General features: G+C 43.8%; 1 protein-coding gene across 1 annotated transcript in view; it reads left to right on the plus strand.

Moving 5' to 3' along the window:
* Positions 1-13,591: 13,591 nt before the first annotated feature.
* LOC143964527 (parathyroid hormone/parathyroid hormone-related peptide receptor-like) overlaps positions 13,592-17,706 on the plus strand; it is a 109,547-nt gene continuing 105,432 nt past the window's right edge. The window contains exon 1 of the mRNA XM_077474304.1: positions 13,592-13,686. Coding sequence (XP_077330430.1) covers positions 13,597-13,686 — 90 coding nt within the window. The 5' untranslated portion in view covers positions 13,592-13,596. The remainder of the gene's footprint in view (positions 13,687-17,706) is intronic.

Here is a 17,706-nt window from a genome sequence, read left to right on the forward strand (position 1 = left end):
TTGATGTAAACCCTAACATATACACAGTGAAGTGAACAGCCTCAAATGATACACAGAGATTCTTTAGAAAGTGCAGATCATGTTAGAAATTTTCCTTCCTGTTTCAGCAGTGGGAGGGGAGTCTGGGCATACACTGTGTGAGCATTTTGGAGTAATGGCACACGCCCCCACTCCCCATAGCAGAGGAACGGAGAAGTGTGCAGAGCTGTGCTGTGAATAGACCAGCTCTCTGCTTATCTGTCTCTACATTCCCTCCCCGACACAATTTTCAGCTGCTTTTATCTCTTGTGTCAGAGATCTTGTCAGGAGTTATCATGCTGATAACAGCGGAATGGAGCAGCAGAAAGCAACAGCACCTAGGGCTTTGGAGAGAGATAAGTAAACACTACCGATATATGTGCCCAGGTCAGATTTCATGAATGCGGTTTACATCCATTTTAATGCTAGACTTTCACATGACCGCAGTCCTCACCTGGTCCCGGGCATTGATGAGCATGCTTCCCACGAAAGGTACCCCTACATGCTGGGCAAGTGGCCCCATCTCACAAGTGTACTGTGAACCCTGACTGTTTTTCATTAACAGTTTAATGGGTGCGTACATAATAACTACACCTTCACAGGGTGCCGAGGTCAGCAAAAAAAAACTATAATACTTTTGTTAGGCAGGCTGCCTGAAAGGACAGAAAAGTAATAGAAGTTTCCTCCACACACAAAATAGTTCAGTTATTGCATTATATTTGCCAACCACCAACACTGTAAACATGTGCTTTATAAACCTCAACAGCATGTCTGGTGCAGCCTGTAAAACAAAACACTGAAACAAAGAAAAACCGCATACTGTACTAATCTCATGGCTGTATTAACCATAATGGCCTTCAGGTCCATTACCTACCTAGTACAGCCAGGTTAGAGGGGAAGTGTGATAACATTTCGGAATTTTGTTTGGCCACCTCTGGACATGAGTGTCTATATTCAGTAAGAGAACTATAGGAGGAAGGGAGTATAAAAAGGCCACATTAACACATCCATATGCCTTTGTGAAGGGCCGTCATTAGCTGCCCGGGATGTACACACAGGTGTTTCATGATGCAGGCACCTGTTCAAATCAATGACAGGTGGCCAGCTGCATGGATCTCCATGGACATCACAGAGTGTACGTCTGTGTGTGTCTGGATCTTGGATTAGAAAGCATGTGGCAACTGCAGGCTGATAATTTACATGATTACTTTCATCCAGTGTTACCATGATGATATTGTTTTCTTGTGAGTTAGCGTTCATCATAGCCAGGGGATCACATCTTTTCACCTGCCAGTGACACCTGTGAAGGAGAAAATATTTCTCCAGACCAGATCCCTTATAGAGAAGTTCCAGAGCCAGCTCTTTACAAGAATTTGCTTCAGGCCCTCGGCTCTGTCATTACTGAGGCCTCAAAAAATAGGCTAGCTACACAGTCCATGGGCTGCCTCAGGGGTTAGCAGCCCCAGAGGCTTTTTTTTTTTTTTTTCTAATCCAACTCTTTTTTCTTTTTATTCAAGTTAAAAGATACACAACCACAAAATATACAATTATTTTAAAAAAACATACATCACAAACCTCGCATATGCATGCCCTCCTTCCCCATCAACCCATTGCACCCCCAATACCCCCACCCATGGGCGTTAAGTACACAGCTTATCAAAAAAAAAGAGGGGCAAAAATGACCTTTTAACATGACAAAAAAAATAATTTAACAGTCATCTCTTTCATTTTTCCCTCCCTCTCCCCCCTTCCCTTATTCCCGCTCACCACCATCCATTCACCTTTCATCCCTTCCACGCTTACACATCCTTCTGTCCTCTCTCACACCAATTTTTCCATATCCTTGCAAATTTCCTATAATTTTTTCTTTTTTTCCTATCTCCTATCTCCTATCTCTTTTTCCTTTCTCCCTTGGAAAATACCTCTAGTTACTGCTGTATGAGTATCTCCCAACACACCTTCCCCTTCTATCAAACCCATTATTCATGTTTTGGCCTCTGCTTCTAATGATGTCCCAAATACTTGATTTATTTTCCCTATAACTCCTTTCCAATATCTGTATAACCTTGGACATCGGACAGCGGCCATTAAAATTGTAAACAACAAGTACTATAGGGGTGAACAGGCTGAATAGGCTGCCTTCCAGGTTCCCCCTTGCTTCTTTTTTACTTAGCGGGAAATTGGTTCGCTACGACTATTGGAAGGGACCACTTCACTTAAAGTTCAGGGGATACCCAGAGTATCTACCACCATACGCCTCTCGGCCACCCACATATACTAATACTTACCAAAATCGTATGTTTGAAGCCCTAGGGCTCAGCACAATGTGAAGTGATCCCACCAACTTTAAACCTACATTTTTATTTATTTTTTAATTTTTACCTTCTTTTGGAAAAAATTGCCTTTTGAAACTTCGTCAACCTTCCTGCCTTTTTCTGTGGCTTGGTTTCCCCGCCTGGGACACACCCACGAAGGAATAATACTGTTATCAGCTCCTGAAGAAGCGTTACTCAATAAACGCGAAACATGTAGAGCACCAGAACATATTTAAGTTTCGACTGTATACCTGATATCCTCTACTTTATATTTATATAAATGTGTATTTCTTTTTTCCTTTTTGGAAATTTTGAGTGGATTATACTATCTTTGATAGGATATCAATTAGGACTTAAATGTGCCTTTATAAGGGGAAAAAACTTTTTTGTTTGTATTTTAAATTTTGATTGTCTATATTTTATACATAATCTGTTTTGATAATAAATAGAGATAATTTCTCTTGAATATATCGGTTGTCTCTACAACTCCTTTTATGCCTAAAAAGTCCAATTGAACCCACATTTTTTCTTTTGAGGTCTTTTATGTGAAGGTTCTCTTATTTGCATTTTTTATTTTTTATCCCCAATTCCCTATTTCCTAAAAAGTGTTTATATCTGTAAACCTTGGACATCGCCATAACATGTGTTATTAGGTCCCCTCTTCTGTCTCCGCATCTTTGGCATTCTGCATCCTGTCTTCTCCCAAACCTAAACAATTTAAGAGGAGTTTAATATGACCTATGTATCAAATACAATTGAGATATAATTTGTGAGGGGGATAATGAGACTTTAGCCCCCAGTGCCATAGCCCACCCCCACTGTTCATCCGACATTGGACCCACGTCTCTCTCCCACTTTACTCTTTTTTCACTCTCTATCTCTCCCTCTTGTTCTGCTCCCTTTATATAACCGTAAATATCTGAAATGACTTCTTTCGATGTCTTACTATTTACGATTTTCCTAAGTGCAGGCATCTTACTCAATTCCAATTTCTTTCCTCTAAATTGTACCTCCAATGCATGTTTAATTTGCATGTAGTTAAAAAAAGTGCGACCGGGTACTTCATTTTCTTCCTTTAGTTCCTGAAAAGTTTTCAACCTCCCTTCCTTATACAGTTGTGGTAGGAAGTGAATACCCCTCCGATCCCATTCTTCTATTTTCCCCATTTTCCTAATTTCCACTAGATTTTTATTTTCCCAAACTGGTAAAAATTCTGCGTATCCGCTGTATCCCAACATTGCCTTTACCGACTCCCAGCATTTTACCATCAGTTGGACTGTTGGGCATCTGGACCTAAATGAGTCAGCCTCCACTGCCTCCACAACTGTATTATGCGGGGTATCATTCACCAGGAGCTTATTTCCTGTCTCCTCTTCTACCGTTAAATTACTTCCTTTCATATACTGTAATTGAGTTGCCAAGAAGTAGTATCTCATATTAGGGAACCGCCAAACCTCACAGTTCCCTTGATCTTTGCAACGCTTGTAAGCAAATTCTTGCCACTCCATTCTTCCATATTACTTCTCTAAACATGCTTTCTATTTTCTTAAACCAATGTTTTGGAATCCAGACTGGTGAGTTGTGTATTACATATAGTATTTGAGGCATCCACACCATCTTAATTAGGTTACACCTACCAGCTACTGATAGGGGGAGGTTTTTCCATACTCTAATTTTACGCCTCCGTTTTGTCATAAGTGGGACTAAGTTCCATGTTATGTACTGCCTCGGGTCTCGTGTCATATTCACTCACTAAATATTTCATTTGGTTAACTATTTTAATTTGGGATACCTGTTTTGGCAATGGATCTTTTAAGGGATCCACTGGCAGGAGGACTGTTTTTTCCCAATTAATTTCAAGTCCAGAGAAATATCCAAATTCTTTTATCATTGTCATTGCTGCTACCAATGAGGGCCCCGTATTCCCCAGAAACAGCAGCACATCGTCCACGTACATAGCGACCTTTTCCTCTTCATAACCCCTTTTAAATCCCTGTATCTCCTGCGCTTCTCTCAGGGCTATAGCTAATGGCTCCAGTGCCAGGGCGAAAAGCAGGGGCGACAATGGGCACCCCTGTCTTGTCCCCCTCCCCAAATGGAACCACTCTGAGCACTCTCCGTTTATCCTCACTTTTGCCCTTGGCCCTGTATCCATTGTGCAAACCTCGGCCCAAACTAGAATTCTGCTAACACCTTCCCTAGGTAATCCCACTCTAGGCTATCAAAAGCCTTAGTCGCGTCAAGGGACACAACCGCTCTATTTCCTTCATTTGCTGATGGAATCTGCATATTTAAATACGTTCGCCTTACATTCATACTTGTAGACCTATCTGGGATAAACCCCGTCTGGTCCACATGTACCAATTTAGCGATTATTTTGTTTACTCTTGTTGCTAATACTTTTGCCAAGATTTTTATGTCTGAGCACAGTAGTGAGATAGGCCTATATGACGTGGTCTCCTACTGATTTTTCCCTTCTTTTGCCAAAACCACCACTGTGGCCTCAGTCATTGATAACGGTAACTTCCCATTATCAAAGGCTCCATTGAACACCTGCAGGAGAGCAGGTAATAATATTTCCCCAAATTTTTTATAAATCTCTGTTGGCAGTCCATCCAGACCTGGAGCTTTCTGATTTGCCATTTCTGCTGTTACTTTTTGCAACTCCTCCAGAGTCAATGGAGCCTCCAAACCTTCCCTATCTTCCTTCGATAATTTAGGTACTGTTATTTTCCCGAAGAATTCCCACATTTCCCCTTCTACATTGGGATTTGAGACTTTATATAGTTCCTCATAATATATTTTAAATTCTTCCGCTATCTCAGAGGTTGATTTCTTTATACTACCTTCCCTATCCAGAATCGCTGGTATAATAGTGTCATGGTTATGCAGTGATCTTCCTGTGTTTGCTTACCTCCCCTCATGTGTTCAGACTAGAGGCCAGCCACTTCCACCTGGTGGTTTTTATAACCTCTCCTCTAAGCATGGCTCCGCCCCAGGCCCTATCAGGGAGCCCTATATTAACCGGTGCACTGCAGGCCATCAGTGCTGATCAACCATTGTGTATTCCTTTGTGTGTTAGCTTCCTGTTTCCTGCCGTGTGCTCTTCTACTGTTTTCCGTTACCGACTTTGGGGTGTTTTTGACTATCCCTGTTTGCCTGTGATCCTGACCTTTTGTCGTGTCCCGACTATCCTTGTCTGCTTGTGGCCCCGACCTTGGCTTTGTCCCTCACCATCCCTATCCTCCTGTTGCCTACTGTGGGTGTGAGCTGGGGGACCCTGGGGGTCACGACCTGGAGCCAGTTGCAGCCAAGTCCATCCTCACCACTAGAGGCGCTGGTGAACACCGGCTGGCTCTTAGACTCCGCGCCCCAGGGAATCTTACGGTCTAACCCCAGTGGGATCTGTCCCCCATCTACAGCAGTCAGCCGCAGGGTCCACAACCTTGCGGTGCACTCCTGATCCCTACGGTGTGCACCTGTCACCTCGCCTCAAGGTGACCTGACAAATAGGAGATTAACTATTTGCCTTAGCATGATAGAACTTTCCCCACCTGTTCCCCCTCTCCAAAAAAGGTCTGCCTCTGAAATAGCCTTTTCTTCTCCTCTTTCTCCCATATAAGTCTCTTATATTCGGCTTGATTCTCCTCCCACACCCTATAACTATCCCCCCGATGGTGCCCTCAGATACCTTTCTTCTGCCCCCCTTACATTCTCTTTCGCTGCTATTTCTTTGGCTATTGCCTTTCTCTTAATCTGAGATATTTTTTTGATTAGTACCGCCCTGAGAAAGGCTTTCAAAGTGTCCCACATTATTCCCGATGACGTGGATCCTACATTTATACTCCAAAATTCCTTCAAACTAATTTTAACTTCCTCCATATTCTCCATTAACTCTAACCAGAAGGGATTTACCTTTACTCCTTTCTACTGTGACTTCTCCCCGTTTTTATTGAGAAAGTTACCGGCGAGTGGTCTGAAATTCCCCTTGGATCGTACTCCACCTTCTCCATTATCCCTAATGCCTCTTCATTACATAGCACCAGATCAATCCTGGACAAGGAGGAGTGCGTCCTGGAATGACAAGAATACTGTTTCTTCATGGGATTCCACCTCCTCCATATATCCACGAAACCTGTTTCTTCACAAAATTGAAATAATAGCCCACTGGGTCCCTCCCTACTACCTACCTTATGTGGGAACCTGTCTATGTTTTGGTCCATCGTCATATTAAAGTCCCCTGCTATTATAACTGGGACCCCTGGCTTGTCCACTATAAACCTCATCAGCTCACCTAATATTTCTGCATTAAATGGCGGAGGGATATACACATTAGCAATCACACATACTTTGTCTTCCCACAAAAAAGAAATCTTTCACCCCCCGTACGTTCCATGAACAAATTTTTACTCTTTTAGTGAAATTTCCCCCTTTACTTCTCAATTCCTTATTTTAACTCAGTTTCTTGGTGTCAATTTGTTACCAAACCTATTAATTCTATTTTCCATTCTGTGCATCCTCTCTGTATATTTGTCAGGTCACCTTGAGGCGAGGTGACAGGTGCACACCGTAGGGATGCAGAGTGCACCGCGAGGTTGTGGACCCTACGGCTGACTGCTGCAGACAGGGACAGATCCCACTGGGGATAGAGCGTGAGATTCCCTGGGGCGCGGAGTCTAAGAGCCAGCTGGTGTTCACCAGAGCTTCGAGTGGTGAAGATGGTCTTGGCTGCAACTGGCTCCAGGTCGCGACCCCCAGGGTCCCCCAGCTCACACCCACAGTAGGCAACAGGAGGATAGGGATGGTGAGGGACAAAGCCAAGGTCGGGGCCACAAGCAGAACAGAATAGTCGGGTACACGCCAATAGGTCAGGGTCACAGGCAAGCAGGGATGGTCAGAACACGCCAAGGTCGGTAACGGAAATCAGTAGCAGAGCACACGACAGGCGACAGGAAACAGGAAGCTAATACACAAAGGAATACACAATGGTTGATCAGCACTGAGCCCTGCAGTGCACAGGTTAATATAGGCTCCCTGATAGGGCCTGGGGTGGAGCCATGCTTAGAGGAGAGGTTATAAAAACCACCAGGTGGAAGTAGCTGGCTTCTTAGTCTGAAGACATGAGGGAAGGTAAGCAAACACAGGAAGATCACTGCATAACCATGACAGTACCCTCCCTCTTACGAGGCCTCCCCCTTCCCTGCCTGGGTCCAGGCTTAAAGGGAAACTCCAGATGGAACCTCCTTAACAGACAGGGAGCAAAGACCTCAGATGCAGTGATCCAAGACCTCTCCTCAGGACCCAACCCTTTCCAAAGTACGAGGTATTGAAGAATGCCTTTACGGAGCCGGGAATCCAAAACTTGACTAACCTCGTATTTTAGATTATCCTCAGAAACCAAAGCAGAGGTAGGGAGAGGACGAGAGGACTTGAGGACTAAAGGCTTTTTAGGAATGGGTAAGGGCATGAGAAGATCAGGAGTCTGAGCAGGGACCCCCTCACCCTTAAAGTTGAGTTGGGCATCCATCACAGGACCACCAAACTGGGCAGAGGTCAGTGGATCCCTGAGGTCAGGTTGGTTAGAGGGTGACATGTCGCAAGATTTAAGCTGGATAGCAGAAACACAAACAGAACCCTGAGAAAAAGATTGAAAACCCCTCTTGGCCGAATGAGGTATTCTATCCAAAAGATGGATTGAGCCTCTTAAATGGGTTTGAACGGACATAGTAGTAGTAGGGTGAAACTGGGTCACAGAAGGTCCTGAACAAGAAGCAGGAAGCTCATAGGGCATGGGCTGGACTGGCGTAAGTGGTGTGGAGGCCGACTGATTAGTATTGTCAGATGTAGCGACCATCTCAATCGCATCACAAGGCATAGCGACTCTGGAACTCGCAGACAAGTTAGCCTGGCTGTGCGTCCAAGGGAGATTAGGGACAGGCAGAGGTAAATGGTTATGCGAACTGGAGCGAATGATCGACTCAGGTTCATAGGTGGGCTCCTCATCCAGAGTATCACATGACCCAGAGAGTGCACCAGTCCGACTATTGCAGGATGCGTCCCAGAGATCGCCATATACAGCAGGAAAAGCAGAAGATACTGGGGTGGTGGTAACGGGAAGTCTCTCCTTTGGGGTACCCTTGAGTAGACAGGAAGAGGAACAGGAGGAACCCTAAGCCAGGATCCGTCCAGCAGACCAGTCAACGTGTGGAGAATGGAGCCGAAACCAAGGAAGACCTAATATGATAGGAGATGAAGCCTTAGGTAAGACAAGGAAGGATATCCACTCCTGGTGGAGTGTCCCTACTGACATCTTAACAGGAATAGTCTGGAAGCGGATAGGACCCCCTGGGAGAACCGTGCCATCAATCGCCAAGACCACCAATGGTGTTGTAAGGGGCAAAAGGGTAAGTCTCATGGAGGATGCAGTTTCCCAATCCATGAAATTGGCAGCGGCTCCGGAATCAAGATGTGCTGAGACCGAACGAGAGGAAGCACCGACATGAAGCAACACAGAAAGGAGAAGACGAGACGGTGAAGGTGATATTTCAGGGTCTAATACTCCACCTTCCAGATGTATTAGCCCTGAGCGTTTTTCCGGACGAAGAGAACAAGTGTCACGGAAATGACCTTTAGCCCCACAATAGAGGCATAGGCCCAGAGTTCTGCGCCTAGCGCGTTCTTCGGGAGATAACTTAGTCCAGCCCAACTGCATAGGTTCCTCGGTAGGCAGGGGGTGCTCCTTGAATCGAGGAGAAGGGACTGGGGACTCAGGATGCCTAAAGAACGGGGAGTGCTGGCGTCTTTTTTCCAGGGCCCTCTCCTGAAAGCGAATATCGATCTGGTTACACAAGGCGATGACACTGTCCAGATCAGCAGGAAGGGATCTTCCTGCTAATTCATCCTTCACTCTATCAGAGAGGCCATGTAAAAAGGTTGCAACTAGGGCCTCATTATTCCAGCTCAATTCAGCTGAGAGGATATGGAACTGAAGAGCATACTGTCCCACAGAAGCGGCCTCTTGACGGAGACTTAAAAGAGCGCTAGCCGCTGAGGAGACACGACCTGGTTCCTCGAAGATATTCCGAAAAAGTTTCAAGAAATCAGACAGGCTAGAAACCACTGGATCATTCAGTTCCCACAGAGGGGCGGCCCAAGCCAACGCCTCGCCGGACAGGAGGGATATGATATATGCGACTTTTGCCCGATCGGACAGGAAGTTTTGGGGCTGAAGTTCAAAATTAATTGTGCATTGGCTGAGGAAGCCCCTGCAGGCCTTGGAGTCCCCAGAGAAACGGGACGGGGCTGGCAGTACTAATGAATGCGTGGATGCGACTGGTGCGATAGGTACAGTCGCAGATAGTGGTTGAGGTTGTGGAACTGGGGGTCCTAATGAGGCCTGAACCTGTTCAAAACGGGATGCCAAATCCTGAAGGAATTGCATCACCTGCGTCTGATGCGATTCTTGGGTCTCAAGTCGCCGAACTAAGCTCTGCAATGGATCATCTGCAGGAAGCGGCACGTCAGCTGGGTCCATGGCTGATCAAACTGTCAGGTGACAGGTGCACACCGTAGGGATGCAGAGTGCACCGCGAGGTTGTGGACCCTACGGCTGACTGCTGCAGACAGGGACAGATCCCACTGGGGATAGAGCGTGAGATTCCCTGGGGCGCGGAGTCTAAGAGCCAGCTGGTGTTCACCAGAGCTTCGAGTGGTGAAGATGGTCTTGGCTGCAACTGGCTCCAGGTCGCGACCCCCAGGGTCCCCCAGCTCACACCCACAGTAGGCAACAGGAGGATAGGGATGGTGAGGGACAAAGCCAAGGTCGGGGCCACAAGCAGAACAGAATAGTCGGGTACACGCCAATAGGTCAGGGTCACAGGCAAGCAGGGATGGTCAGAACACGCCAAGGTCGGTAACGGAAATCAGTAGCAGAGCAGGCGACAGGAAACAGGAAGCTAATACACAAAGGAATACACAATGGTTGATCAGCACTGAGCCCTGCAGTGCACAGGTTTATATAGGCTCCCTGAAAGGGCCTGGGGTGGAGCCATGCTTAGAGGAGAGGTTATAAAAACCACCAGGTGGAAGTAGCTGGCTTCTTAGTCTGAAGACATGAGGGAAGGTAAGCAAACACAGGAAGATCACTGCATAACCATGACAATATTATAGTTTTTTCTCCCCCCTACTATTTTCCTGTGCTCCCTAATGTTTCGACCACACAAATTATTTCTACATTCACTAACGGAGGAATATACACAATGATAATCATACATACTTTAATTTCCTTCCCACCAAAAAAGAAACACATATCTACCTTTATCATCTATAATGCCCCGCCTGCAGGATAAACCCATCCCCGGAACTATCAGGACACTCACCCCTCTTAAATAAGGGGTATTCATAAAGTAGTATAGTATCCTATATTTCCTACCTTTTAAAATGCTGATTGTGACTTTTTCAAGATGGGTCTCCTGCAGGCAAGGCATCCCATACCCACCCGTGCTACCCATAAAGAGAGTTACCCATCTCTTCACTTGAACTTCCACCCCCCATACGTTCCATGTACGAATTTTAACTCTTTTAATGAAATTTACCACATTGCTTCTCTGTTCCTTATTTAAACTCAGTTTCTCAGTGTCCATTTATTAACAACAAAATTAATTCTTATTTCTGTTCCGTGCATCATCTTTATGTTTTACCAACAAAATTAATTCTTATTTCTGTTCCATGCATCGTCTTTGTGTTTTAATATTTTACTCTTCTGTGTACTCTGCCAACCTTTACTGTGCCTTCCTTTTCCTACCCTCATCCTTACAGCCACCTTTCTCACCCTATCATTCATACATTAATCCTCCCTTTTGCTTCTACATTCCCCCCCACCCCTTTTTTCTTTCCCTTCTCCCCCCTCCCACCCCCCCCCACACCCCACTTGGGGCTCGTCTAGGGTGCTTCCATAGTGACCGTTTTTTCCTCCCAGGGTGATATATCCTTCCCACCTGCCCTCCCTCTCCACCCACTCCCGTTACTTCATTAACAAATCAATTTTTTCCCTTGCGGCAAGGAGAGATAAAAAAAAAAAGTGAAAGGAGTAAGGAGAGGCTATGCTCCAACTTCCTCATCATAGTCCCTCCTCTTGGCCATGGCTTCTTAAGAGGGATTAATTGAAAAAAAGGGGGGGGGGGAACACCCCTTCAGTCCAGTCCACAATCTATATCCAATTTGAGCTTCCTTCCTATCTTCTTCATATCATATCTTTTCCCCCTGTTGAATCTGACACTAATTTTTCTCCAACCATGATGTGACTTCTTCTGGGTTGTTAAAGAATCTAGTTTCCCCCTGTGCTGTTACTCTCAAACGTGCCCGATAAAGTAATGCGTAATTCACTTTGAGATATTGCATTCACTTTTGCAATCTATAAATTTGTCTCTCTGTCTTTGCAACTCGGGGGAAAAATCCGGATATAGTGAAATCTTCACCCCTTTATACTCCAAGTTACTCAGTTCTCTTGCTTTCTGAAGGATAACTGTCTTATCTCTATAGGACAGGAGTTGAATAATTAAGGGTCTTGGCTGGCTTCTTCCGGCCACAATCCTAAAGGGGACTCTGTACGCCCTTTCGATCGCAAAAAATCTCGATAGCTTTATCTTTTATCCATGTTTCCATAAATTCAATGGGATTATTTTCTTCACTTTTCTCGGAGAGGCCTAGTACCCTAATGTTTTTCCTGCGTATCTTATTTTCCATATTGTCCATTTTATCCATGCACATATTCAATTGCCCCCTCATCACTTGCATTTCCTGTTTCAATGGGTACAAATCGTCCTCCACCTGACTAACTCTCCACTCCAGAACTATGGTTCGGATAGCAACTTTTTGTATTTCATTTTTCAGATTTAACACATCTTCCCTTATCTGCTTTAGTTGGTCTGATAAGTCATCCAGAGATAATTTACAGGTATTAATCGCAGATAAAATGTCTTTTAGGGATGGCTCTTTTCCTCTTACAGTAAAACCCGCCTCTGCACCCATATCCATGTCCTGTCCATTTTCCATTTCTGTGGGAGAACTTATCACAAGCTCCTGTGCCTCCACTGTTCTGCTTACTACCGCTGTAGTGGCTATTGGTACTGCTGTTTTTGCTGTTTTGGTTATAAATTTCCCAGGTATTTCTGTAACCAAACTCTGGCTCTTCCTCCCTGTCGTTTGTACTACCATTGCAGCCTGCTGCTGCTCCTCTCCCGTTTGCACACATTTTTTTGGTGTCTGGTTTGGTGTATGATCGCCTCCTCCGCCCCCCTTTTCTTGGTCATATCTCAGATCTAGAGTTTCTTCAACCAGGGGGGTACCGCTCTATCCCGCCTCCACTGCCGATCCCTCTCTCACCGTGATACCTGTTCGGCGTTCGATGGTTCCCTGCAGGAGAGCTGTCGGTGGCTTCCACACTCCTCCACCATCCCTCTGCTGCTTTGCTCTCTGCCAAACGGCCGTATCGCTGAGTCACGGCGTCTCGGCTTCTCAGCGTCTCCTTTCCCCTCCTTCCTCCCCCTCCTCACCGCTTCAGCTACGTCAGCTGCTAGAGCGGGCGGGAGGCCTGGACCCACCTCAACCTCTCACACCGACATCCGGTCACGCCCCACTGTGATGAAGTCGCCCCAGAGGCTTTAGAACTCCCCCAGAAAAAGGAAGAACAGTCTCTCCAGGGATCCAGACTATTGATCTCCCCCCCGGCCACCTTCTGGGCACTCCCCTTCAGGGACTGGCTAGGGCATGATAAATATTCAGACTGTTCATTAAACTCTCCCAGCCAGCCCTATATTCTGTAGACTCACTGAATGAACATGAGTAACGTAGGCTCATCATAGACATTATAAGCTGACCATACAATCTCTGTACAATCAACTTTAAATTTACCAAAACAATGTAATATGAGCACCTTCCTAAACTATCCAATAAATATGTATCAAATCAGGCATGGCATTGCACTACAAGGAGATTGTACAATCAGATTGTAACATGTGTGCTAAGCTTTAGGTAAATGACCTGCAATATCTCATTTAGGGACCAATATACAAAAGTGCTACAGCTCCTTGTTTCAGATGTACTGTGACTGTGAAGTGTTTTTTTTCACTTTGCAAACAACTAAAGTATCGCATGTAGCTGGAAATTGATGGGCGTTTTCCTCCGGCATACAGGGAGGGTCCAGCATACTGACACTCTGGATGCTCTGTGAGGACATGCTGAAAGTGTGCAGTTAAGTGTCCATATGGTTTTGCTTGCTATAGAGGAGACTGACTGGACAGTGATGAGGTCTTTTACTCTTTGGATTATCTTCCTGTATCCAACTTGGGCAGCGGTGAGTACAGCCTTCGCACAAGGAGCAAACTAGGAGAAACAGTGCAGTGATTTTTCATTTTTTTTGACAGAACATTTTCATATATTTGTAGATCATAAATGTTTTAATTTGGAAGATCATAGGCTGGCTGGCTTATTCTTGCATACAGATACTCCGCGTTTAACAACTTACCTGTTTAATGACCACTCAGACTTACCATCAGCTCTCCCCACCCTAACGACCCGCTATACATCATTATATAGTACAGTACAGAATTTTTGTTTGTGTTCTGTACTTATGCAAATTAAAACACCGTTATTGAGCTGGGGTTTTGTGTTTAGACCTTTTTTCACAATACAGTACAGTACAGGAGATAAGAATGTTTAAAATGTGGATTACTTGTGGCCCCTCGTTTGTTTAACGACCTGGTCGTTGGAAGGGAACCTGGTCATTAAGTGAGGAGAGCCTGTATTTATAGTTTCACTTTTATATTTTTATTATTATTATTTGTATTTTTTAATATATATATATATATATATATATATATATATATATATATATATATATATATATATATATATATATATATATAATTTATATTGTGTGTGTGTATATACAGTATATATCTATATATACATATGGTGTGTGTGTGTGTATATTATAAACAGTGGCTTGAAAAAGTATTTATACCCCCTTTAAATTTTCCACATTTTGTCATGTTACAACCAAAACACATACATTAAATATATCTTATTGGGAGTTTACATGATGGACCAACACAAAGTGGCACATGATTGTGAAGTGGAAGGAAAATAATAAATGGTTTTCAATTTTTTTTTATAAGTATATATCTGAAAAGTGCATTTGTATTCAGCCCCCTTTACTCTGATACCCCCTAACTGAAATCTAGTAGAACTAATTGCCTTCAGAAGTCACCTAATTAGTAAATAGAGTCCAAATGGGTGTAATTTAATCTCTTTATAAATAAAGTATATAAATACAGTATAACTACAGCTGTTCTGTGAAGCCCTCAGAGGTTTGTTAGACAACCAAACAGCATCATGAACATCAAGAAACACACCAGATAGGTCAGAGATAAAGTTGTGGAGAAGTTTAAAGCAGGTTTAGGTTATATAAAATATCACAAGCTTTGGACATCTCACGGAGCACTGTTCAATCCATCATCCGAAAATGGGAAGAGTATGGCACAACTGCAAACCTACCAAGACATGACTGATCCACAGCTCAGGTGGGAGAATCTGTCCACACGGCAACTATTATTTGTGCACTCCACAAATCTGAACTTCGTGGAAGAGTAGCAAGAAGAAAGCCATTGTTAAAAGAAAGCCATAAGAAGTCCCGTTTGCAGTTTGCGAGAAGCCATGTGGGGAACACAGCAAACATGTAGAAGAAGGTACTCTGGTCAGATGAGACCAAAATTGAACTTTTTGGCCTAGAAGCAAAACGCTATGTGTTGTCGGAAAATGAACATTGCACATCTTCCTGAGCACTCCATCCCCACCGTGAAACATGGTGGTGACAGCATCATGTTGTGGGGGTGCTTTTCTTCAGCAGGGACAGGGACGCTGGTCAGAGTTGATGAGAAAATGGATGGAGCCAAATACAAGGCAATCTTAGAAGAAAACCTGTTATGCCCTGTACACACGGACTTTCAGACGGAAAATGTGCGATCGGATCGTGTCATCGGAAAATTCGATAGTGTGTGGGCTGCATCGGACTTTTTCCGTCGGAATTTCCGACACACAAAGTTTGAGAGCTGGATAGACAATTCCGACGGACAAAGTGCCACGCATGCTCAGAATAAATTGTGAGACAAAAGCTATTGACTACTGGCCTCTTTATAGTCCCGTCGTACGTGGTTTACGTCACCTTGTTCTGAACAATCAGATTTTCTGACAACTTTGTGCCACCGTGTGTATGCAAGACAAGTTTGGGCCAAAATCAGTTGGAAAAAATCTGACAGATTTTGTCGTCGGAATGTCCGAACGTGTGTACAGGGCATAAGAGTCTGCAAAAGACTTGAAACTGGGTGTCATTACTCTGCAGTAATATTTCCATGCCCTGTCTGTCTCTTACCTGGTCTGTGTATCAGCCTTAGGGCCTGCAATCTCACATCTGCATGGTTAAGTAATCTTCCCTCGGTATGGCTCCACCGTAGCCTCAACAGGAACCACTATTTAACACTGTGTTCTCCCAACCTGCTTTGCTGAGCAATATTGTTTGTTTGGTTTCCTGTCTCCTGCTTGCTGTGTACTCTACATCTGTCTCTGTTACCGATCTTGGCTTCTTCTTTGACTATCCCTGCCTGCTTTTTACCCTGACCTTTGGCGTGTTTTCTGTCCTATCCTTGTCTGCTAGTTGCCCCGACCTTTGGCTTATCTCCTGACTATCCCTTGTTGCCCTGGGCTACTGCTTCATCTCTATCCTCCTGTAGCCTACCATGAGCGTGAGCTGGGAGACCCTGGGGGCCACAACTTGGAGACAGTTGCAGCGCAGTCTATCCTCACCACTAGAGGCTCTCTTGAGCACCTGCTGGCTCTTAGACTCTGCGTCCTGGGGAATCTTATGCTCTAGGTCCCAGTGGGATCCGTGTTGGTGCTCCAGTGGACCCGCCATCCTAAACCCCACAGAGTTCCATCCACAGCAGTCAGTCATAGAGTCCACTACCTTAGCAGTGCACTCCTGACTCCAAAGGTGTGCATCTGTCACCTGTACTCAGGTGACCTGACACTGGGGTGGAGGTTCAACTTGGAAATTGCTGTTCACAGATGCTCTCCATCCAATCTGACAGAGCTTGAGCTATTTTGCAAAGAAGAATGGGCAAAAATATCACTCTTTGTGCAATGCTGGTAGAGACATACCCAAAAAGACATGCAGCTGTAATTGCAGCGAAAGGTGGTTATACAAAGTATTTACTCAGGGGGGCTGAATACAAATGCATGCCACACTTTTCACATAATTATTTGTAAAAAAATTGAAAACCATTTATAATTTTTCTTCTACTTCACAATTATGTGCCACTTTGTGCTGGTCTATCACATAAAATCCCCAAAAAATACATTTTACGTTTTTGGTTGTAACATGACAAAATGTGGAAAATTTCAAGGGGTATGAGAAAACTTCATAGCAATGTGTGTATATATATATATATATATATATATATATATATATAAAACTCTATATATATATAACTCTATATATATATATATATATATATATATATATATATATATATATATATATATATATATACATACACAAAATGGAATACATCATATTTTAGTGTAAATATCAACGTATTTTCCATGCAGCAAATTACCAATGCCATTACACAAGTTCTATGTGTTGTTGCACCATATACTAAAGTGTCTGTTAATGTCTGATAACTTACATCAAAATAACACTTGAGCCAATGTTCTGAGTTAAAAAATTGTTCTAAAATGTACACCATTACCACAGTGACATAAATACTGTAGTGAGGAGGGGCAGACAGCAAGGAGCACCGCAGTAGGCAAAGAAGAAGAGGATGTGTTTGGACAGATAGAGCGCCACTATCACTCAATTAACAAATTGTCACGCAACGCTTTTTTTTATTTGGCACGTAAAATGCTAAAATAGAAGATGGCACGTTTATCTCTGTGCACCAATCTTTGTTGATCCCTTGACCGTGTAAAGCATTTATAGACTTTCTAGCTGATTTCAAAGAGGACTCAATATCTGAAAAAAATGTTTGTAAAAGATTATTTTTCTGGTGCTAAAATTAACGCGTCAGAATTTTCCATCTAACATAGCCGCTAAGCCATTACATTGGCTGTAAAAAATATATAATTTTTTTTTTAATTATTTTGCATATTGAAAATACTATTTTTCACCACTATGTCCTACATTCTCTTGCATTTAGTAGATAGACACAACCATTGTTTATAATGCAACTACTTGAAGACCAAGCCTATTTTGACACTTTTTGCTTATGCCGCGTACACACGAGCAGACTTTTCAACATCAAAAGTCTGACGGAAA

This window comes from Lithobates pipiens, unplaced genomic scaffold (assembly GCF_037356315.1).
Source record: "Lithobates pipiens isolate NorthernLeopardFrog02 unplaced genomic scaffold, aLitPip1_a1.2 Scaffold_8, whole genome shotgun sequence".
Taxonomy (NCBI): domain Eukaryota; kingdom Metazoa; phylum Chordata; class Amphibia; order Anura; family Ranidae; genus Lithobates; species Lithobates pipiens.